Source organism: Lynx rufus, unplaced genomic scaffold (genome assembly GCF_022079265.1).
Source record: "Lynx rufus isolate CCGP_SWC_20201006 ecotype Redwood Valley unplaced genomic scaffold, mLynRuf1.p SCAF_2, whole genome shotgun sequence".
NCBI lineage: Eukaryota > Metazoa > Chordata > Mammalia > Carnivora > Felidae > Lynx > Lynx rufus.
This window is the reverse complement of record NW_025814834.1, coordinates 186,552,351-186,577,045: the sequence shown is the minus strand read 5'-3', so window position 1 is coordinate 186,577,045 and position 24,695 is coordinate 186,552,351. Positions and strand designations below refer to the sequence as shown.

At 42.3% G+C, this 24,695-nt stretch overlaps 1 protein-coding gene and 2 pseudogenes across 3 annotated transcripts in view; 1 reads left to right on the top strand and 2 right to left on the bottom strand.

Moving 5' to 3' along the window:
• Positions 1-184: 184 nt before the first annotated feature.
• Positions 185-4,762, bottom strand: LOC124514363 (small nuclear ribonucleoprotein Sm D2-like; annotated as a pseudogene).
• Positions 4,763-9,685: 4,923 nt separating this feature from the next.
• On the bottom strand, positions 9,686-10,351 carry LOC124515434 (cell division control protein 42 homolog; annotated as a pseudogene).
• Positions 10,352-15,260: 4,909 nt separating this feature from the next.
• NASP (nuclear autoantigenic sperm protein) overlaps positions 15,261-24,695 on the top strand; it is a 44,326-nt gene continuing 34,891 nt past the window's right edge. The window contains exons 1-2 of one of the 3 annotated variants that reach the window (XM_047085871.1): positions 15,261-15,438; positions 24,428-24,445. In XM_047085871.1, coding sequence (XP_046941827.1) covers positions 15,380-15,438; positions 24,428-24,445 — 77 coding nt within the window. In that variant the 5' untranslated portion in view covers positions 15,261-15,379. The remainder of the gene's footprint in view (positions 15,439-24,427; positions 24,446-24,695) is intronic. The other 2 variants (XM_047085869.1, XM_047085870.1) reach the window with 2 other exon arrangements.

The window sequence follows — 24,695 nt, the reverse complement described above, 5'->3', positions numbered from 1 at the left end:
CCTAGGGACGCTGGATTGCACCAGCCCCAAGCCCAGACTTCTTTTGGTTCTGGAGGAACAATGTGTCTGAATTCCAGTTCTACTTTCTTGAATTAGGTACCTTGATGGAGTAGTGCCATCTACTGGCAGTTTGCAGCACTTACATGCTCCCCCAGAGTGCCCAAAATTGGTTCTTGGCGTGCCATTATGGCAGTGCGATCCCGTGGTTTCGTGACACTGCTGGGCCTGGGTCTTGGGTTCCCACCCCACCACCCTGTTCAGCCCCTAGGTTTAGGACTGTGAAGAGGAAAACAAACAAACAAACATTCAGAAGTTTGAGAATTCCAGCTTATAATACCAAGAAAGGAGGGGATAGGGGCTTTGTCTCATAGACACTATAGTCAGTATGCATAGGCTACCTGAAGGAGGTTAAGTCAGTCCAAAAACTTGTCAATCTGCATGTATTTTATGTATTTTATAGTCCCACCAGAAGCCACTGAGGTTTTGTTGTTGTTGTTGTTGTTTTTTAATGTATATTTATTTATTTTTGAGAGAGAGGGAGACAGAGAATCCCAAGCAGGCTCTGCACTGCCAGCTCAGAGCCTGACACAGGGCTCAATCCCACAAACTGTGAGATTATGATGTGAGCCAAAACCTAGAGTCAGGCACTTAACTTACTGAGTCACCCAGGTGCCCTAGCCACTGTGGTTTTAGGAGAGGTTTTTTTTTTTTAATTTTTTTTTTTTAATGTTTATTTATTTCTGAGGCAGAGAGAGACAGAGCATGAGTGGGGGAGGGTCAGAGAGAGAGGGAGACACAGAATCAGAAGCAGGCTTCAGGCTCTGAGCTGGCAGCACAGAACCCAACGCGGGGCTTGAACTCACAAACCATGAGATCATGACCTGAGCCGAAGTCGGTCGCTCAACCGACTGAGCCACCCAGGCGCCCCAGGAGAGTTTTTGAATAATTCCTCTAAAAAGTCACACAAAACATATTTTAGTTTTCCAGTGGAACCATTGCTCTTCATTCAACACATATTTATTGGGTACTTACATGAGTTAAGCACAATGTCAGACCCAGGGGACCAAGACACATAGGTCTTTACGGTTTAATGGAGGAGACAGACTTTAAGTAATTGCATAATTAGTTTAATTACACTTGGAAGAAGTGTTACGAAAAAACACAGAGTAAGGAGCCTACTGATTTAATCAGCAGAGATATGAAGGATGAATAGGGATTAATTAGTTAAAAGAGGTGAGCATGAGAACAGTATTCCATATAAGTTGAATAGCTTGTGGTAGGGGGGAGCCTTGAAACTAGAAGAAGCTGTTGGGAAAACCTAAAGAAGTCTTTTGTAATAAAAACTGAAAGTGAGTGGGGATGAAATAATGCTGAAATTAGGTAGGGCCTGGTGATGGAGGGCCTAGTTAAAGATTTTGCTTTTATCCTGAACGCAGCAGGAAGCCACACAGTTTGGAGCCGGAATAACTTGATATGTGTCTTAACACAATGCTGATGCAGTGGAGAGAATGGATTAAACGGATAAAAAGTAGATGGAGGGAGCATGTTGGAAGTTAGTCGTTTTTTCTGGTCCTTTCTACCTGGAACAACCCATCCTTTAGCCCACTGTGCAGTTAACACCTCTTCCTTAAATGTCCAGTTTAGCTGTCACTTCCTCTGGGACCTCTTTCCTGACCTCCCCCTCCCCAGGTTGTTTGCTATATGATTCCATAGCTTCTGACTCATGATTCAATTTTCTACAATTATGAAGTAGTTTGAGTATGAGGTATATTAATTTGCTAGGCCTGCTGTAACAGTACCACAGAATGGGTGGCTTAAACAACAGAAATTTATTCCTCACACTTCTGGAAGTTACAAGTCTAAGATGAAGGTGTCAGGATTGCTTCCTTCTGAAGGTCATGAGGGAAGGATTTGTGCCAGGCCTTTTTCCTTGGCTTATAGATGGCCATCTCCCTGTGCCTTTACAACTTCTCTCTGTATACTTCTATGTCCAAATTTCTTCTCTCGCTCTCTTTTTTTTTTTTTTTTTGCCACAGAAAAAACCTAAGACTTTATTATTCCCATCCCAAAGGGCAGGTCTTCGAAGGATGAGGGAATTCCAACTGTGAGGAGGAGGTCCCTGCTTGCCTTTGATAAGTAGGTTCTGCCGGACCACAATGACCCAGTCCCACACAGGAACATCTTGGAGATGCAGTGGTTTTGTTGATTGGCTTGGACTTCTTACTCTTACCACTCTTGGGGACATCAGTCCACATCTCTTACATTCTCCAGCACCATGGTGCAATGCCTGTCAAAGGCCTTCCCGGGGCCCAGGGGCTTCTTGTTGCAGCAGTTGATGAACACTTGGGCGTTCTTGACTGAATGTGTGAGCACAGAGAGTGGACCCATGTTAAACTCTTCATCCTCCCACTTCTGTAGCTCCTCTGGGGTCATCTCACTCTTGAGCTTCTTTTATGTATGTATGTATGTATGTATGTATTTAATTTACATCCAAATTAGTTAGCATATAGTGCAACAATGATTTCAGGAGTAGACTCCTTAATGCCCCTTACCCATTTAGCCCATCCCCCCTCCCACAACCCCTCAGTAACCCTCTGTTTGTTCCACATTTAAGAGTCTCTTATGTTTTGTACACTTCCCTGTTTTTATATTATTTTGCTTTCCTTCCCTTGTGTTCATCTGTTCTGTGTCTTACAGTCCTCATATGAGTGAAGCCATATATTTGTCTTTCTCTGACTAATTTCGTTTAGCATAATACCCTCTAGTTCCATTCACGTAGTTGCAAGTGGCAAGATTTCATTCTTTTTGGTTGCCGAGTAATACTCCATTGTGTGTGTGTGTGTGTGTGTGTGTGTGTGTGTGTGTGTGTATCTTCTTTATCCATTCATCCATCAATGGACATTTGGGCTCTTTTCATACTTTGGCTATTGTTGATAGTGCTGCTATAAACATTGGGGTGCATGTACCCCTTTTAAACAGCATACCTGTATCCCTTGAATAAATACTTAGTAGTGCAATTGCTGGGTCGTAGGGTAGTTCTATTTATATTACTCTTGAGCTTCTTGAGGAGGCTCACGGTGGTAGTGGCTTCACTCCCAGGTCAGTCCAAATTTCTTCTTATAGGGACACCAGTCATGTTGGATTAGGGCCCATCCTAATGACCTCATTTTAACTTAATTATCTCTTTAAAGACCCTGTCTCCAAATACAGCCACATTCTGAGGTACTGGGAGTTAGGAGTTAAGTATAGAAATTTGGAGAGGACAAAATTCAGCCCATATGAGGAAGCAGAAGTTATTGAATATAACATGAAATTATTCACTAATAAACAAAACTGACTGATTAAAAATTTTTCCTGACTCAAACATCTCACCATACTTAACTTTAGAATTTCTCTGTTGACATCTTTGACTAATCACTGGATAATACAGTGCACATCCACTGCAAAGTGAAATTGCAAATCTTGCAAAAGATGTATTATTTGATGAAACAATGGAAGTGAAGCTGGAGAAATTTCATACAACATACCCAAAGCCATTGATAAGTGAGGATCTGATAGTTAACCAACAAAGAAAATCAAAGATGAGGACACTAGCCTTTGAAGGAAGATACTTAATATCAAAGTATTAAGGCTTTTTGGAAAACTATGAAGTCCTCAAGTATTTTTACAAAAATGATTCTTTTTATGATTATTGTTTTGAATAAAAAGAATTTCAAAATGAGACTTGCCTTTCTAAGACTACATTCCAGAAGAAAGGAAGAGAGTGCTCACCGGCTAATGGCTAGAACCACCACATTCTAGTTCTCACACCAAAAATTTTTTATACACCGGTACAATCTAACACCTCTCAGAAACTGCCTTGTAGTCTGCAAGGGAGAGTCCATCTCACAGGCAGGTAGGAAAAATTAGACCTTGTAACATTGTGTAGGGGAAGGAATGTGAACCTTGTAGTCAAAATGTTGATGAATCTAAAAAAGGATACTGGAGGGGTGCCTGAGTGGCTCAGTTAACAGTCCGTTCCACTCTTGATCTTGGCTCAGATCATCTCACAGCTTGGCTCGTGATTTTGAGCCCCCGCATCTGTCTTTGTGCTGACAACACAGAGCCTGCTTGGGATTCTCTCCCTCTTTCTCTGCCCCTCCTGCTTGTGCTCTCTCTCTCAGAATAAATAAGTAAACATTAAAAAAAAAAAAGATACTTAAAAAGGGGGACTGATAACATGCATTTGAAAGAGGTCACAGTATTCATGTAGGAAAATATCCATTAAGGAGTCCTGATATTTGTCCAAAGCATTAAAATATTGAAAATCTCTTTTTAGGGGTGCCTGGGTGGCTCAGTCGGTTGAGCATCCGACTTCAGCTCAGGTCATGATCTCACAGTTCGTGAGTTCGAGCCCCACGTCTGGCTCTGTGCTGACAGCTCAGAACCTGGAGCCTACTTCAGATCCTGTGTCTCCCTCTCTCTCTGCCCCTAACCCACTCACATTCTGTCTCTGTCTCTCTCAAAAATAAAATAAACATTTAAAAAATTTATTAAAAAAAATCTTTAAAAAAATTTTTTTTTTAATTTATTTTTTGAGAGAGAGGGCGCATGAGAAAGAGAATCTCATGCAGCCCCTGCAGTGTCAGTGTGGAGCCCGAAGCAAGGCTCTAGCTCACTGGAAGCAGGGCTTGAGTTCATGAACCATAAGATCATAACTTGAGCCAAAGGTGTCCCTGAAAATCTTTTTATTGGTTGAGATGTTAACTGCTAGAATGTTCATGACAAGTTCTGTTGATTTTCCTCTTTATATTCCTTTCTGTGGATCGTCCACACTTCAACACCCGTATATTCATGAAACTATGTTTTCAAATTTATTAACATATAGTTATTCTTAATATGCTTATTTTTAAATTGTGTTTAAGTTTCTATAGTTATTTCTTCTGCATTTTCCTTTCTGCATTTGCTATCTATATATTTTTTCTGCACATATTTGATTTTTTTAAAAGAAGCAGTCTCTAGTTTTATTATTTTTCAATTTTTCTCTTGATTTCTGCCGTATCTTCCTTATGTCTTTTCCTCCTGAGATTTCTCTATTGCTTTTTTTAACTTCATAAATTGAATTATTAGGTCATTCTTTTTACTGTTTCCTGACAAAATTTTTTGAAAGCTAGAATTGATGTAAATGCAGCTTCATGTCCCATGAATTTTGACATATAGAGTGTTCATTATCACTCCATTCTAAGTATTTAACTTCCTTCGTGATTTAAAAAACATATTTTTAATGTTTGTTTTTGAGAGAGAGAGACAGAGAGAGAGCACGGCAGACAGAGAGGGAGACACAGAATCTGAAGCAGGCTTCAGGCTCTGAGCTATCAGCACAGATCCTGATGGGGGGCTTGGATTCACGGACCGCGAGATATGACCTGAGCCCAAGCTGGATGCTTAACCGACTGAGCCACCCAGGTGCCCTCCTTCATGATTTTTTAACCCAAGGGATATTTATACTATGTTATTTATGCTATATACAGTTGACCCTTGAACAACACAGAAGTTAGAGGCACTGATCCCTCTTCCCTCCCACTCCTCACAAAAATCCACATATAGCTTTTTTAATCCCCTCAAACTTAGCTACTAATAGCCTACTGTCAACTAGAAACTTTACCAATAACATAAACAGTCATTTAACATATATTTATGTTATATGATTACATACAGTATTCTTACAATGAAGCTAGAGAGAAGAAAATGTTATTAAGAAAATCATAGGGGCATCTGGGTGGCTCAGTTGGTTAAGTGTCCGGCTTCAGCTCAGGTCACGATCTCGCAGTTCATGAGTCTGAGCCCTGTATCGGGCTCTATGCTGTCAGCTCAGAGCCTGGAGCCTGCTTCAGATTCTGTCTCTCTCTCTCTCTCTCTCTCTCTCTCTGCCCCTCCCTCTCTCTCTCTCTTTCAAAAATAAATAAAAACATTAAAAATATATATTTAAAAAAAATCATAGGGGCGCGTGGGTGGCTCAGTCGGTTGAATGTCCAACTTCATTTTGGCTCAGGTTATGATTTCAGGGTTGTGGGATCAAGCCTTGCATTGGGCTCCTTGCTGAGCATGGAGCCTGCTTAAGATTCTCTCCCTCTCTCTCTCTCTGCCCCTCCTTTCCTTCTCAAATTAAAAAGAGAAAATCATAAGGAAGAGAAAATACATTTAGAGTGCTATACTGTAAAAAATCCATGTGTAAGTGGATCCACACAGTTCAAACCCATGTTGTTGCTCAAGGGTCAACTCTATAAATGTTAATTTGCAGTGCAATAAAGCTTAGTGATTGGAGAATATAGTCTGTACAATAATGACAAGGATTCTTTTTTTTTTTTAATTTTTAACGTTTATTTATTTTTGAGACAGAGAGAGACAGAGCATGAACGGGGGAGGGTCAGAGAGAGGGAGACACAGAATCTGAAACAGGCTCCAGGCTCTGAGCTGTCAGCACAGAGCCCGACGCGGGGCTCGAACTCACAAACCGTGAGATCATGACCTGAGCTGAAGTCGGCCGCCCAACCGACTGAGCCACCCAGGCGCCCCGACAAGGATTCTTTAGAATTTATTGGGATTTTTCTTGTGGCCTAATATATGGTCCATTTTTGTAAATCATCCGTAATGTCTGAATATAATGTGCATTTGAAGTTTTGAGTATAGATTTCTACATATATTTAGTCATTTGAGCATGTTAATAGTATTAGTCATGTCTTCAACATTTCTGCTAATTTTTTGTGTGCTTATAATGATTTCTGAGTGACAAGCATTTAAAATTTAACTACAATTATTGACTTATCTCTATTTTGCAATTCTGGTAGTTATTGCTTGATATGTGATAATATATCTAAGATGTTTATTTCTGTCTTATATAACATTTTTTTAAAAGTTTATTTATTTTGAGGGGCGCCTGGGTGGCTCAGTCGGTTGAGCATCCGACTTCGGTTCAGGTCATGATCTCACGGTCCGTGAGTTCGAGCCCCGCGTCGGGCTCTGTGCTGACAGCTCAGAGCCTGGAGCCTGCTTCGGATTCTGTGCCTCCCTCTCTCTCTGACCCTCCCCCGTTCATGCTCTGTCTCTCTCTTTCTCAAAAATAAATAAAAACTTTAAAAAAATTATTAAAAAAAGTTTATTTATTTTGAGAGAGAGAGAGTGAGCAGGGGAGGAGCAAAGAGAGAGGGAGAGAGAGAATCCCAAGGAGGCTCTGCACTATCAGCACAGAGCCCAATGCGGGGCTTGAACTCATGAACTGCAAGATCATGACCTGAGCTAAAACCAAGAGTCGGACAATCAACAGATTGAGCCACCCAGGTGCCCCTATGTTATATAACATTTTGAGAGTAAGCAGCTTAGAGCTGGTATAGTGGCTCCATGATGCTAGGAACATAGGCTTCTCCTGTATTACTGCTTTGTCATTCCTGGGGCATTGCCCTGATTGACATGGTTGAAGATGGTTCACCAAGTCTTTTTTCTTTTTTTTAAGTTTTATTTTTATTTACTCATTTTGAGAGAGAGAGAGAGAGAGAGAGAGAGAACGAGCAGGGGAGGGACAGAGACAGAGGGAGAGAGAATCTCAAGCAGGTTCTTTATTGTCAGTGCAGAAGCCCAATGTGGTGCTCAAATTCATGAACTGTGAGATCATGACCTGAGCCGAGGAAGGAAGCTTAATGCACTGAGCCACCCAGGTGCCCCTCGCTACCAAGTCTTTTGAAAGATCAGCCCCTTCCCTTTGATGTGTCTATCTGGAAGTTGCACATATTGCTTCTGTTCACTTTCCATTAACCAGAATGTCATCATGTGAGTACTACCTCCATGGGACAGTGACAAATAAATATATAAATAAAATAAAATAAAAATTAAAAAATAAATATATAAATAAATTAAAATCAGGATTCTGTTACTACTATAGAAAAAGGGGAACATGCATATGGGAAGACAACTAGCTGCCTGTCACAAAGTCTCAACATTTTGTATGTAATCATTTAATCCCTTTTTTTCAATATCCTTCTACTCTCAACCTTCACTCAGTTCCACATCCTTTTTTGTTTTATCCTTTTTTTTTTGAAGGGTTTTTTGTTTGTTTAATACATCTGAAAAGAATGCATGTACAAAGAATTGAGACATGTGAAAGCATTGGTTCAACACTAATGAATCTACGAGAATTAGGATTTGGGGAAGGCGGAGAAGATTACCTAAACATTTTTAAAAATTGGGAACTGCAACCAAAATAAGCAGATAAAATCCCCATTAACACTTATGAAGAATCTTCATAAGACTCCATTTTTTTTTACTAAACTAGAGAGCCTTAACTAGCTACTCTAGGGTTCCTCCTATGCAAAATAGAAATAAGAGGATTCCCCTGACTGGTCCCCACGTTGTTAAATGTCCTCCCCACCCCCACCCGCACCCCCAGCTTCTTCATGAAGCAGATCTGACACCATCCTCCAACTTGAAAGAGGATGTGCATCATTCCACAGACATCTGTCTTCTAGCACCACCCCTCACACTTCCTCGATCTACCAGGTCTCTGGCTGTGTTTTAGGAACACCTCATATGCTACTAAGCTGGACATCTACCTAAGCATGTAAGACAATGACTGACAGGGAAAAAAACATGTTTTTTAATTATGTACTCAATCCATCTGGTGTATTTCAAAAGGTGCAATACTTTTCTTCATTTATCAATGAATGAAGTTAGAAATTAACTTCAAAAAAAAATCAGCAAATGGCAAACAAATTTCCTTGAAAGTCACAGTCACATATAGAGTGCATCCTAGAAAAGAGGAGGGGCAAGACAGGTTCCACCCGCTTTCATGAGTTTCATCAAGTACTAGACCTACTCAAGGGTGGAGAGAAAGGCAACTTTCAAAAAGGAGTATGTTATTAAATGAGGCATTTACTATACTCCTTCCTAAGAGCACCAGGTGGGGGACAAGTGTTCTAAACTAGCTCTAGGAAGTGGAATGTGGAGTCAGTCCATCCTCCTCCCTTTAAGGGCTGTCCAATGGTTACTGAATTTAAAAAACATGACTAGGGGCGCCTGGGTGGCGCAGTCGGTTAAGCGTCCGACTTCAGCCAGGTCACGATCTCGCGGTCCGTGAGTTCGAGCCCCGCATCGGGCTCTGGGCTGATGGCTCAGAGCCTGGAGCCTGTTTCCGATTCTGTGTCTCCCTCTCTCCCTGCCCCTCCCCCGTTCATGCTCTGTCTCTCTCTGTCCCAAAAATAAATAAACGTTGAAAAAAAAAAATGACTAAATAAAAACAACCCCCCCCACACTCCCCCCCCAAAAAAGAACAAAAACAAAAAGAACAAAAACAAAAACAAAACCCCTAAATGTCCCAGATTATTCTCCAGAGTGGATGGAGGCCCGGGAGCAGCTTCAATAGCCCAAATTAGTCTGTTACAGAGTCATCACAAGCATGCCTTGCTTTTAAACAACAACAAAAAAAAAAAAAATTTTTTTTTTGAAACAACAGAACAAAAACTAGTACTAACCACTTTTCTGCCAATACACAATTACTCAAATTAACTAGTACTGAGAGGGGGAAGGGGACCATACCTATGGGCCTTGTCTCACACGAGTGCATGTGGGTAGGTGCAGGGCATTTGTCATTATTGCAAAAACGAATTTTAATTTTTAATTTTTAGTTTGATTTAACATTGCTTTTAGTACAATGCTGACACCAGCTGTGTGGAAAGGGCTCTGGAGATGTTCATAGCAGCACACACCTGCAGGTCTTCTTCGGTTCTGGAGGCTCCAGGGCAGCCAATATTGCTTCGTCAAATACATTCTTTAGGCCTTTCTGTGCGAGTGCAGAACACTCCACATACTTGACCGCCTTCAGGTCACGGGCCAGCTTTTCAGCAGTCTCTGGAGTGATAGGCTTCTGTTTGTTCTTGGCAAGTTTCTTAATCGTAGAGGGGTCATCTCAGAGATCAATTTGGGTCCCAACAAACAAGAAAGGAGTCTTTGGACAGTGGTGAGTTATCTCAGGCACCCACTTCTCCTTCACATTTTCAAATGGGGATGGAGAGACCACTGAAAAACAGACTAGAAATACATGTTTGTGGATAACTCAGCAGTCGTAATCTGTCATAATCCTCTTGCCCTGCAGTATCAAAAAGTCCAAGAGTATATGGCTCTCCACCAATCATAACTGTGACTGCATAGTTGTCAAAAACAGTCGGTACATACTCCGATGGAAATTTATTTGTTGTGTAGGATATCAGGAGACAGGTTTTACCAACAGCACCATCGCCCACAACAACACACTTAATTGTCTGCATTGCTGAAACAGTTTTGTATCCACTTTAAATATTTCAAATTCAATGATGACCTCAGCTTCTCTGCCGGGGCCTGTTTTATCCTTTTTTTATTAAAAAAATTTTTTTTTAATTTATTTTGAGAGAGAGCGAAAGAGAGCGAGGAGGAATAGAGAGAGAGGGAGAGAGAGAGAGAATCTCAAGCAGGTTCTGCACTGTCAGCACAGAGCCCAATGCAGGGCTCCAACTCACAAACGCCTGAGATCATGACCTAAGCCAAAATCAAGAGTTGGATGCTTAATTGATTGAGCCACCCAGGCTCCCCTGTATTATCCTGTTAATTTTTTTTACTGTTTATTTATTTTTGAGAGAGAGAGAGAGAGAGAGAGAGAGAGAGAACAAGTGGGCGATGGGCAGAGAGAGAGGGAGACAGAGGATCCGAAGCAGTGTGGGACTGGAACTCATCAACTATGAGATCATGACGAATTTATCAACTATGAGATTATGACATGAGCCTAAGTTGGATGCTTAACTGACTGAGCCACCCAGATGCCTCTTTTATCCTCTTTAAACTTCTAGTCTTCTATTGCCTTGGGGAAGAAGATGTAGACAGTCTAAATACCTCTTAAAAATGTTCAACCTGGGGTGCCTGGGTGGCGCAGTCGGTTAAGCGTCCGACTTCAGCCAGGTCACGATCTCGCGGTCCGTGAGTTCGAGCCCCGCGTCGGGCTCTGGGCTGATGGCTCAGAGCCTGGAGCCTGTTTCCGATTCTGTGTCTCCCTCTCTCTCTGCCCCTCCCCCGTTCATGCTCTGTCTCTCTCTGTCCCAAAAATAAATAAACGTTGAAAAAAAATTAAAAAAAAAATGTTCAACCTAACCGCCTTTTTTTAGCCCTATTTTCATTCTCTATTCCTAGAGGGACCTGCTACAACTAATTCCTGAGCCTTTCTTAGTCTGCTAGGTTAATTACTACTTGTTCATCTCTTTTCCAGCTTTTAAAATGTTGCTGTTGCTTCCTTTCCCATTCTCTTTGATCCTGTTTTACCTAAAAACAAAACAAAACAAAACAACAAATAAAAGGTTTGCCTGGCTTAGTAGGTTAAGCATCTGACTCTTGATTTAGGCTCAGGTTATGATTTAGGCTCAGGTTATAATCTCATGGTTTGTTGGATTGAGCCCTGTGTCAGGCTCTGTGCTGACAGTACAGAGCCTGCTTGGGATTCAATCTCTGCCTCTTCCTACTCTCTCTCAAAATAAATACATATTTAAAAAAATTAAAAAAAAATCTCTAGGGTCAATCACATTAAAAAAAAAACACAAAAAATTTCCTTTATTAGTATGTAGACAGGCTTCAAAAGGGAATGGATGTAAATGTATGTCTTCAGCCCAACATCTTTTTAAAAAAATTTTAAATGTTTTATTTATTTATTTTTTATTTTTGAGAGAGAGAGAGAGAGAGAAAGTGCAGGGGAGGGGCAGAGAGAGAGGGAGCCAGAGGATCCAAATCAGGCTCTGCACTGACAGCAGAGAGCCAATGTGGGGCTTGAACCCATGAACCATGAGATCATGACCTGAGCCAATGTCTGGCACTCAACCGACTGAGCTATCCAGGCACCCCTCAACCCAACATCTTCAACTGGAAGCCCTCCCTAAATCTTGTTAAATATAAGATTCTTCCCCCCCCCGATAAAGTCCCATTATCCTTATTACTTACTATGAAATATTGGTTCTTATTTTAAGTAGATATATTCTTTTTTTTTTTTATTTTTTTTAATGTTTATTTTTGAGACAGAGAGAGACAGAGCATGAACGGGGGAGGGTCAGAGAGAGGGAGACACAGAATCTGAAGCAGGCTCCAGGCTCTGAGCTGTCAGCACAGAGCCTGATGCGGGGTTCGAACCCACGAACCACGAGATCATGACCTGAGCCGAAGTCGGACGCTTAACCGACTGAGCCACCCAGGCGCCCCTAAGTAGATATATTCTAAGTGAAATTTCTTTCAGTTCTAATTATGATTATACTATGATTGCTTCATTTGTTCATTCCTTCAGTCATCTAACAAGTTCACTTTTTTTTCAACATTAAAAAACATTTTTTTTAATGTTTATTTATTTTTTAGAGAGATAGAGTGTGAGCAGTGGAGGGGCAGAGAGAGAGGGAGACACAGAATCTAAAGCAGCTACAGGCTCTGAGCTGTCAGCACAGACCCCGATCCAAGGCTTGAACTCACAAACCGAGAGGTCATGATCTAACCCGAAGTTGGACACTAAACTGACTGAGTCACCCAGGCGCCCCCCCAACAAGTTCACTTTGGACACCTAGTGTGAGTCAGCCACTACTATGGTATGCATTGGGGATTTAGCTATAAACAAGACAGAAAAAGTCACATGGAACCTATACTTAGAACTGGGTGAGAGTTAAAAAACAAAAACAAAAACAAAAAAACCAAGTAAATAACTTCAGAGTTTGATGAGCACAATGGAAGAATATACAAAAAGGAAGCTAATTTTGATTGAGTGGACTGGGAAGGCTTCTTTGGAGAAGTAACATTTAAAATGAGGCCTGAAGGATGAATAGAGCTAGTCATTCCAAGTATTGGCAGAAGAGCTTTCTAGGCAGTCAGGTAGTAAGCACAAAGGCCCCTGGATATGAGAAAGGGCTTGGGCATTCTGAGGAATAGCAAGGAGATCAACGTAGTAGGAGGAAGATAAAGGAAAGGGAGTAGTATGAGATGTTTGGAGAGGTGGATTGGAGCCGGATCACACAGGACCTTGCAGGCAATGATAAGGAGCTCAAAATTTCTTCTAAGAGCAATGGAAAGCTATTCAAGGAGAGTGATGTGATCTTATTTATATTTTAAAAAGATTTTCCTGGAGAGGATTATGCAGAGACCAGAGGCTATGTAGTAGTACAGGCAAGAGATGATGGTGGCTAGGCTTGGATCAGAATGCTGGTAGTAAAGACTGACAGAGTGGATGGATTTAAAATTTATTTTAAAATCTATTTTTTACACAACTGAATTCCCCAAAGTCAGAGATCATGTCTTTTGTCCTTAGGACCTAGTACAAAGCCTTGCACAGCATGGTTGCTCTGTGAATGTTAGTTTAACAGATGAGTGGGTCACAAAAGGTACTAGACCGGTTTCTCAGACCCTAGCCCAGGTTGCAATGCTGCAATGACTCTGAAGAGATCTCCCCTTCCCCAAGCCAACCCTCCAGTCACCACATTATCAGACAGTGGTAGCCATTTAATGAGTGTTTAGCATAAGCCAGGTAGTGTTGATTATTGAAACAAGCATTAACTGTAATTTTCACAATATCCTGAAGGAGTGAATATAAATATTGTCCTCATTTTACATACAATCTTAAAAGATTACATGACTTACCTCAAGTCACCCAGCTAATAAAGGGGATCCCACTTCTGTTTGCCACAGGAATTGGCATTTACAGGTCTAGCTCTATGCCCCTAAGATTTCAACCTGCCTGACCTTTTACAGACTGGAGGAAGAATTCTTGCAGGAAATCTTTTCCAGTGTGCCTTAACCTGGACAGAAATAAAATCCCTGTTCTGGGGCACCTGGATGGCTCAGTTGGTTAAGCGGCCGACTTCGGCTGGGGTCATGATCTCGCTGTCCGTGGGTTTGAGCCCCGCATCGGGCTCTGTGCTTGACAGCTCAGAACCTGGAGCCTGTTTCAGATTCTGTGTCTCCCTCTCTCTGACCCTCCCCCGTTCATGCTCTGTCTCTGTCTGTCTCATAAATAAATAAACGTTAAAAAAAAATTAAAAAAAAAATCCCTGTTCTGATCACCATAGGGAAGGCCATGGTGGAAGGCAATGGATGATGCTACAGGTGTGAGAAAGTGTAATCATTGCAGCCTGCCAGTTATCTTCCACTGCCAGTTGCAGGAAATGGAAGCACACTGCTTTCCGTAACTGACTTGTCTTGCAACTTTCTGAACAAGGCACACTGCTTCCCCCCCGCCCCCCCACTTTAAAGTGTATTTATTTTGAGAGGGGGTAGGTGGGGAGGAGCAGAGAGAGAGAATCCCAAACAGGCTCCACACAGTCAGCGTGGGAGCCGGATGCGGGCTCGAACTCCCCAATCATGAGATCACGACCTGAACCGAAATGGAGAGACCGATACTTAGCCGAGCCACCTAGGCGCCCCCTCTGAACCTTGGCTTCTATTTCTACCAAATGGGGCTGATAATCCCGATCTCACCAGTAGTGTTGTTAAGATTTAATAAAAACGGCTAACATCTTTCAAAGTGCCTAAGCAAAGTACTCTTTTCGTACTGTGCAAACGACAAACGGTAGCTCCGAGTGGAGGAAAAGAGCTGGGAGAGTTCAACTAGCCAGATTTGGAGTCTGGGTAGGGCTAAGAGGATTGCGTCAGGGGATTGGGCCAGCTGAAGGGGGGCGGGCCCAGAGGGAGGAGCCAGTCGCCAACACCCGCAGCCCTGACTTTGAATCCAGCGCGGTAGTTTCAGCGGTAGCCAATCCTAGGGTAGTATTTTCTTGCATCATTGTTGCTGAGGTTCAGAGCCACGAGTCTCTTACCGAAATCAGTTCTGGACGTTGCTGCTGTACCCATGCTCGGTTCTTTCGTGTCCATCCGTTAGGACTGAGAGGACGGATAGAAAGTTTCGTTCACCTTTCGGAGTATCTGGGCCAGAAAGAGACCCTCGGTTACTCTCTCCAAACATGCAGAGCAGCACCAGCTTCCCCTTCTGTGAAAGTCGCTGGCCGACGCCCAGTCAGGAGTTGTAATACCAAGATTCCAGTTCTCTTACGCGACTTGCTAGAGAAGCAGGAAGTTACTTTTTTGGGGAGAAAGCTGGCAAGGGAGGAAGGTACCCCGTTGAAAACGACGGCGAGAGAGGGCGTGTCCTTGGACTGGACTGGAGCAGAGTCCTGGCCCTTTAAACTCGAGGGGGCGGATCCGGAAGTGGAAGGGCGGGGCGAAGGGCTCTGGTATATATAGGGGTCCAGCCGCGCGGGGTCTCCAATCTGCCATTTTCTGTCCCTGAATAGGTTTGTGGCTTCCCAAATTCCCTCTGTTTTCCTCACAGATTCTGTTCTGCCCGCTGGTCCACCACCTCAGGGGAACGATGGCCGCAGAGTCCACAGCCACTGCCGCCATCACCGCGGAGCTGGTTTCCGCCGACAAGTAAGCGGGACTGTAGAGAGCTTGAGGCACTGGCCAGTACACGGGGAGGGGGTGGTGGACGGGGGCTCCCCCGGAGGGACAGACCCGTGAGAGGGAGGACTTGCCTCCCAGTGAGCAACCGTCGCAGTTTGGGGAGGCCGGCACTGTGGAAACCCACCTCTTGCAGAGAACCTCGAGCATTAGCGGTAACGCAAGTCGGCTGGCGCCCCCTGCCCCGCTTTTCGCGGCCGCCATCTTGCCGGGGGCAGCGGCGGCTGCTCCATCGCCTGCCCCTCTCCTTCCTCCCCCGGCCCGGGGCTATCTTTGAGGAGGCGGGGCCACAGCGCGCTGGTCTGTGTTTAAGCTCCTACTGTCCTCCCACTCTTGGCTCGTGTCTTCAGTAGGGTCCCCAAACAAACCGGGAAAATAACTCAAGAGATTTGGCGCCAAAAAAAAAAAAAACCCCTCTGCATGAGGAGGGAGGCCGGTCCGGTGGGCTCTGGAGGGGGCGGGGCCTGCGGGGGCGGGGCTTGCTCGGGAGCGTTCCCTTCCCTCTAGCTCTGGAGCAGGGGGCGGGGTCCTGAGGAGGCGGGAAAACTCCATTGTTTGGGGCTGTGCGGCTCGCGGAGAACCTCCAACTTCCGCGGTGTGGCGCGGTGAAGCTTGTTTTCCACCGTCTATTCGCTCGCCTCGTGTCCTCCTACTCAGCTGTCCTCGTTCTTAGGCCTGTGATGGAGAGCATAGTGTCTCTTTAGGCTTCAAGAGTTGTCCAGAGACTTGGCTGCTAGGGAGGGATTTTTATGGGGACACACAGCATCTTCACCTAGCACTGCGTGGAGCTCCCCTCACTTTCAGAAGTGTTTGGTTGCTAGGTGAATGGACTGTAATATGCGCGACTAGCAGTAGGAGGCTTGAATAAAAGATATATGATTGCTTTGAAAATGGCACAATGCTCGTCAGGTGTAAAGTATTTCTTGAAACGTGAAAGGGAACACTCCATTAATTCGAGGGAGCAAGTGCTCTTCATCTAGTAGGTCTCACTTTTCAATTATCCTTCGTTTCTTAGGGGCCTGGTCTTATATTTTTCCTTCTCTTCTGTACTTTAAAAGTAAGCTTTCTCCACTATAAAGAGAAAGGTTGCTGTGAGGTTCTGTAGGCTTAGACTACACTAACTACACTGTACTAGCAGTACAGTCAGTTACTAGAGATTTACGTATCTCTATCATGCTACCTACCACTTTTTGGTTCTCTTTCCCTTCAGAACCATGTTCATGTTGAGGAGTGGTTCCCAAACCAGCATCAAAATCACTTGGAAATTCTTGGAAAGTACAATTTTAGTTTCAAGCTCCGTTTTCAGCCTCTTCATTGATTTACTAGGACTGAAATAACTTAAGCTTTGTGAGTCGTGTGGTATCTTTTTTTTTTTTTTTTTTTTTTTTTAAAGGATCTTACTTGAGATTCTCAGGAGACCCATGTTATGGTGCCCTAGACAGCTCTAGCAATCATTCCACTTAGAGGGATCCTTGCCCTCTACAATACTTAATAAAAGCTGTATGGGTTTTGTTTTGAGATAAAATTATGCAATGAATATGGATTGCAGATTTCCAGATGTTATCAGTGTTTGGCAAAGTTGGTAGTGAACTGGTCTGCGGCTTCCTGGAAGGTCATACACAGAGAAAGTACTCATGTGCCACCAAAAAGGAAAATATAAGTTCTTCCTATCATAAGTTGCAAACTAAAACCGACCAATTGTAATAAGTGCTTTTCTTTCTTTAAAAAAAAATTTTTTTAATGTTTTATTTATTGTTGAGAGAGAGAGAGAGACAGAGCATGAGCGAGGGAGGGGCAGAGAAAGAGTGGGACACAGAAGCCGAAGCAGGCTCTAGGCTGGGAGCTGTCAGCACAGAGCCCGACGTGAGGCTCGAACTCACAAACCGCGAGATCATAACCCGAGAGGAAGTTGGATGCTTAACCGACTGAGCCAGCCAGGCACCCCTGTAATAAGTGCTTTTCTGAGTGTTTTTATTTGATCCACATAAGTATGCTATGAAATAGTTATCTTTTATTGATAAGAAAAATCAAGGTTAGAGTGGTGAAATAATTTCCAAATTAGTAAGTGGCAGTCTGGGTTAAATCCCAGTATTTCTTTTTTTATTCCTTCATTACTCCTAGAAAAACCTGAGTAAATTCCATGAAAACCTAATTAGCTAATCTGAGGGAACAGTAAAGATGGCATTTCTCAGTTACACAAGTTGGTGAGGCTTTTCAGAGGTAAAATGTCTAAAGGTTAAATTTAAAGGGGTAGGTAAAGAAAAGGAGTTTAGACTTTCATATGATGCACTTTATAATTTTTAAAAAATGTTTATTTTTGAGAGAGAGGGCAACAGGATCCGAAGCAGGCTCTGTGCTGATAGAGTCCCACTGTGGGGCCTGAATTCACAAACCATGAGATATGACCTGAGCCAAAGCTTAACCGACTGAGCCACCCAGGCACCCCTATAATTCTGATATAACTAAAAGAATAAGAACATGTATAACTTTCAAACCAGTAGAGAGGAAAAGTGGAATGAGAAAAAGACTTAGTTCAGAGTTGATTTTGATACCAACTTCATTGCTTAAGTAGAGAGATGTTGGGCCACAATTTTGTCACCTGTAAAAAGCTTCAATTTGGCCTCTCTCCCCTCATGCCATTTAAACATTGCTGGGTGGGTGCCTGGGTGGCTCAGTCGGTTAAACGTCTGACTTCGGCTCAGGTCATGATCTCACGGCTGGTGGGTTCCAGCCCCGCATCAGCCTCTGTGCTGACAGCTCAGAGCCTGGAGCCTGCTTAGGATTCTGTATCTCCCTCCCTCTCTCTCTGCCCCCTCCCCACTCACACTCTGGCTCTTAGTCTCTTAAAAATAAATAAACAAAACATTGCTAAAGGTAACCAGTGACTAAGTGCTAATCAGTCCTTGCCCTTATTACCTTTCTAACCAGTTCTTAATCTTTTTGTTACAAAAAGTAAAGAATATAGCAGTTTGTAATGGTAAAAAGGAAAGAAAGCTCAGAAGGGAGTCTTTGTGATGCACTGAATTTTGGCTTAGCTGTTGTATAATTCCTGGGCTGCTTATTTGTTGCTTGAGAAGAGAGATGTCAAAATAATAATTAGGTGGTTTAGCTCAATAATCTTCAAAGTTCTGGGGTTTTTTTATTTCCACAAGTGATTCGTTTCATTTATGTTGGTGTGGTGGTTATGTTAGTGCTTAGTATTTTGCTGTTTAAAATAAAATAACCGGGGTGCCTGGGTGGCTCAGTTGGGTAAGCGTCTGACTTCAGCTTGGGTCACGAGCTCACGGTTTGTGAGTTTGTGAGTTTGAGCCCCCCATCAGGCTCTGTGCTGACAGCTTGGAGCCTGGAGACTGCTTTGGGTTCTGTGTCTCTGTCCCTCCCCCGCTCACGTTCTGTCTCTATCTCTCAAAAATAAATAAAAATGTTAAAATTTTTAAATAAGATAATCTTGTGAGTTAGCTTTATGGACTTATGATGAATTAATGTCATAATTTGTGTGACAGATTTAGCCAGAACACCTGAGTACCTATTTTTCAGTGGGGTGGAGGGAGTTAAGTGTATTAGCTCAAGTATGTAAGTGGGAAAAGAGCCCTTCTGGTGAATCTGGGGGGAAAAGGCAACAAACTATTCTTAGATTTGTTTTAGATGAATTCTGTTATTTGGTAATTCTGCTATTTCCTTTTTTGAGGTGAGGACAGAAAAATAAATGGAGTAAGTGTGTTGAAATTATTTCTGAATAAGAGCATCACCTTGTATTCTTAAGACAATTTAGGGGAGCTTGGGTGACTCAGTCAGTTGAGTGTCTGACTTCAGCTCAGGTCATGATCTTGTGGTCAGTGAGTTTGAGCCCCGCGTCGGGCTCTGTGCTGACAGCTCAGAGCCTGGAGCCTGCTTCAGATTCTGTGTCTCCCTCTCTCTGCCCCTCTGTGCCCAGTCTCTCCCCCTCTCTCAAAAATAAATAAACATTAAAAAAAATTTTTTTTTAAAGTATACTTCTGGACACCTGGCTGGCTCAGTACAGAGCATGCAACTCTTGATCTCTGGTGGTGAATTCAAGCCCTATGTTGGATGTGGATACTACTTAAGTAAAAAAATTTTTTAAAGATAAAAACTACATTTATCATGATGAACACTGAGCAATGTATAGAATTGTTGAATCACTGTATTATACACCTGAAACTAATATAACACTGTTAATTGTACTGAAATTAAAATTCTTTAAAATAAATTTAAAAATTTTAAATGAAGTCCACCTTAAAGATTACACACAAAAAAACTGGTAAAACTAATGAACAAATTTTGCAAGGTTTTGTTTTTTTAAGATTTTATTTTTATATAATCTCTATATCCAACGTGGGGCTCCAGCTTACAACTCCCAAGATCGAGTGCATCCTCTACTGACCAGTGACGTTGCCCCTGCAAAGTTTTAGGATACTAAATCAACACAAAAATCAGTTCTGTTTGGGGGCACCTGGCTGGCTCAGATGTTGGAGCATGCAACTCTTGATCTCAGGGATGTGAATCCAAGCCCCACAGTGGGTGTACAGATTATTTAAAAGTAAAATCTTAAATCAGGGCACCTGGGTGGCTCAGTCAGTTGAGTGTCAGACTCTTGATTTCAGCCCAGATCATGATCTCAGGGTCCTGAGTTCAAGCCCCACATTGGACTCCATGCTAGTCATGGAGCCTACTTAAAAAAAAAAAAAAAAAAAAAAAAATGAGTTATGTGTTTATATAATAACGAATGATCTGGAAAGTTAACAGTTCATTTAAAATAGCACCACGGGTGCCTGGGTGGCTCAGTCAGTTAGTTAAGCATCTGACTTTGGCTGTGCTGGTAGCTCAGAGCCTGGAGCCTGCTCCAGATTCTGTGTCTCCCTCTCTGCCTCTCCCCTGCTTGCACTCTGTCTCTCTCTTTCAAAAATAAGTAAACATTAAAAAAATTTTAAGTAACATCCAAGAGTTAGATACTAGGTATAAGCCTGACCAAGGAGGTGAAAAACTTATACAAACTTCTGTAATAAAAACTACAAAATGGGCGACTGCATGGCTCAGTGGGTTGAGCGTCCAACTCTTGATCTTGGTTCAGGTCATGATCTCATGGTCTTTAGATCCAGCCCCACATTAGGCTCTGCGCTGACAGTGCAGATTCCGCTTGGGATTCTCTGTCTGTCTTTGCCCCTCCCCTACACTCACTCACTCTCTCTCTCTCTCTCTCTCTCTCTCTCACTCTCTCTCTCAAAATAAGTAAACATTAAAAAAAGTCTGAACCTGCAATGGAAAGTTTAGTTAGAAGATGGAAGTCAGGTCTTGATTATTCAAAATTATTTTATTGATTGTAGATCCCTGCTTTTTAATTTTACATAGTTTTGTTTTGTTTTTGTTTTTTTAAAGAATTAGTTCTGAGGTAAAAGTACAAGCAAGGCAAGTCATTCAACTTAAAAAAAAATTTACCAGCCCGTTTTTCAGTATATTTTACTGAAGTGTAACATACTACAAAAAGTACACAAATGGAAAACGTACAGCTGAGTTTTCACAAAGGAAAATTAAAAACAAAACACTGTGGAACCCAGAAATCCCCCTTTTAATCCCATCACTCCCATCAAGAATAGCTCTTCTGGTTTCTAACATACTTGTTTTGCTAGTTTTTAAAAAAAGCATTTATCTATTTTGAGAGATATAGATCGAGAGAGAGAATCCAATCCCAAGGAGGTTCCATGCTGTCACTGCGGAGCCCTACATGGGGCTCAGGCTTGATATACGAAGGGTGAGATCATGACCCCAGGCAAAATCAAGAGTCTGATGCCTAACTGACTGAAATAAATGGTATTATGTACTGTATGTAGTAATGTCTGTTTTTTTTTTAATTTATTTTCAGTTTTATTTTTTAATGTTTATTATTGAGAGACAGAGTGTGAGCAGGGGAGGGGGCAGAGAGAGAGGGGGAGACACAGAATCCAAAGCAGGCTCCAGGCTCTGAGCTGTCAGCACAGAGCCCAAGGTGGGGCTCGAACTCACAAACTGCAAGATCATGACCATGACCCGAGCTGAAGTCGGTTGCCCAACCAACTGAGCCACCCAGGTGCCCCGATAATGTCTGGTTTTCTTTTATTCAACTTTGTGAGAATTGTTCACATTACATACTGTTTCAGTGATTTCTGCTGTATATTGCTTCACTGTATGAATATGTCCTACTTTATCCATTCTATCATAGGCAGATGTTGAGCTTACATTTATGTGTAAGGGTACCTTAAAATCTGGAGTGGATGATAGATGATAATAAATTTCTATGATGACTAGGTATCTGGAAAACTGTATTGTTTCTGGTTGCCACTGTGGGCCCTGGTTTTTCCCATTTCTCATGGTGGCAGTAGTGGGGGAGATTCTGCAAGTTAAGATTTCATTCTTTTAGAAGAATTTTGTGAAGCAGTTTTCTTGTCTCCCAGGTTATAAGCATATTTCCCCTATATTTACTGATCATTTGTTTCAGTTACTAGAGGTACTGTGGTTAAGGAGAGAGAAGAGGTGGTGTGCCTGGGTGGCTCAGTCGGTTAAGCATCTGACTTCAGCTCAGGTCATGGTCTCGTGGTCGGTGGGTTCCAGCCCCGTGATGGGCTCTGTGTTGACAGGGTGAAGCCTGGAGCCTGCTTTGGATTCTGTGTCTCTCTCTCTGCCCTTCCCCCGCTCTCTCTCTCGCTCTCTCTCTTAAAAGTAAACGTTAAAAAATTTAGAAAAAGAGAAGAGGTCCCTCTTGTCATGTCAGATGGAGTCTCCACTACTGGACTATAGACTGTAAATACATAGATTCGAGAATGTCAGTGATAAAATGTATGCAGATGATTGTCTTCATTTTCCCATTTTAAGGTGAAAGTAACTGGGTGATTAATTTAGACTGCATGGTCAGATATTGCCATTATGAGATATGAATGACAAGGAGCAGCTATATGAAGATTCTAGTACAGAAACTTTATTCATAGAAATAAGGATAGCAGAAAATAGGGTTAGCAGGTTGGTAATTTTGGCGTGGTGGAGAAAGGTCTGTTTCTGTTTGCTTAGTGAAGTGTGGGGCAAGTTCTGTTTTGAAGCAAGGAGGAATGTAATATGATGTAGGACATTTGAAGAAGAAATAGTCATTATGGAGAGTGGGAAAAAAACACATAGGGGATGTGTGGTAGGATTGTCATTGTTGTCTCTGTTTTGGGTTTGTGGCCAAGAATGTAGTGTTAGGGTGGGGGGTGCAGAGAGAGAATCTTAAGCAGGCTCCATGCTCAGCGTAAAACTAGATATGGGGGCTCGATTCCTTGACCTTGGCATCATGACCTGAGCTGAACTCAAGAGTTGGATGCTTGAGGCGCCTGGGTGGCTCAATCGGTTAAGCCTCTGACTTTGGCTCAGGTCACAATCTTAGGGTTTGTGGGTTCAAGCCCCATGTCTGTCTCTGTGCTGACAGCTCAGTCTGGAGCCTGATTCAGATTCTGTGTCTCCCTCTCTGTGCCCCTCCCCTGCTTGTGTGCGTGTTCTCTTTCACTTCTCTCTCTCTCTCTCTCTCTCTCTCTCTCTCAAAAATAAACTTAAAAAAGACAAAGAGTTGGACGCTTAACCGACTGAGCTACCCATGCACCCCTGTGGCCAAGAATTTAAAATGAGCCCATTCAGTACTGTTGTATGTTTTCTTAGAATGTTCATTCAGATGCTTGGCAATAACAGACACAAAATAGATGGTTAGAGGGTTGAGACCTCCCTCTTGTGGAACTTAAAGGTTTTATACAAGAAAAGTCTGAATATAGTACAGTGTCTTCATAGGGGGTTTATATTAAAAAACATCTTGAAGATAACCATTGGAGATTCCCCCCTTCCCCCCCCCCCCCCGAATATTTAATTGTTCAGCAGCAATTACCTATTTGGTCTCTTGATGCTTCCCCTTTCCCCTCACATGGCAGCATCTCTTGCGTTCAAACGTCCTAACATGAATGCATTTAAAAACCATTACTCCATCATCTATCTGTTTAGCTTCTTCCAATTAAGAGCCAAACTTCTTTAGACAAGAATCTGCCTTCCTAGATCCCCTTTTTTTCCTTTCTGTTTAACCATTTAGCAGATATATTTAATATACAGTAAAACCTTAGATTGTGAGTGACTTGTTCTGTGAGTGTTCTGCAAGACGAGCAAACATTTCTCATAAAATTTAACTTGATAAATGAGTAGTGTCTTGCAATACTAGTAGTACGTGGTGCTGAATATCACATCACAATTGAATCAATGGTTCTTCTCTCACTGCGGGATTATGGGTGATTGTCTCCTATGCTCAGATGCTTGGTCTCAGGCTGTGGTATTTGGCAGAGATCAGTGATTTTTTTCAGAACATTGGACGGTACCCCACACCTGGCACTACTGTATTTTTTGTCACTTCAAAGCACCTATGGACAGTCCTTTGCTTTTCAACACAAGAGTAAGCTCAGGAATGATTTGCTTCATTCTAGGTCAGGCTGCCTGCAGATATAGACCCTTTCCTGTGCTGGCTTATTGCCAGTTACATTTAAAAAAATTTTTTTTTTAATGTTTATTTATTTTTGAGAGAGACAGAGACAGAATGTGAGTGGGTTAGGAGCAGAGAGAGAGGGAGACATGGAATCCAAAGCAGGCTCTAGGCTCCAAGCTGTCAGCACAGAGCCTGACGTGGGGCTCGAACTCACAAGCTGTGAGATCATGACCTGAGCCCAAGTCGGACACTCAACCAACTGAGCCACCCCAGTGCCCCTTGCCAGTTACATTAAATACAGTATATGACAAGAGTTTATTAATTAATACTGTCCTGTAGTCACCATCTGTGCCAGTGTATACACTGGCCCCTATGCAGGAGAAGAATCCATTGAACCAGTAGATAACTGATTCTATTCGTCATAGCGAAAGTCATCCTATACAATAATAATCCTCCTCTCTCTTCTCTCCTTCACACCAGCCATGAAGATTTTCAAAGGTAAGTGAAGGTTAATATGTTTATTTTTCTTTATTATTTTGCATTACAGTATTAACCTATTTTGTATGAATATTTTTGGGATGTACAACAAATCATCTGAGTTTCCATTGTTTCTTATGGGGAAATTCGCTTTGATATACAAGTGCTTTGGGTTATAAGCATGTTTCTTTTTTTTTTTTTAAATTTTTTTTTTCAACATTTATTTATTTTTTGGGACAGAGAGAGACAGAGCATGAACGGGGGAGGGGCA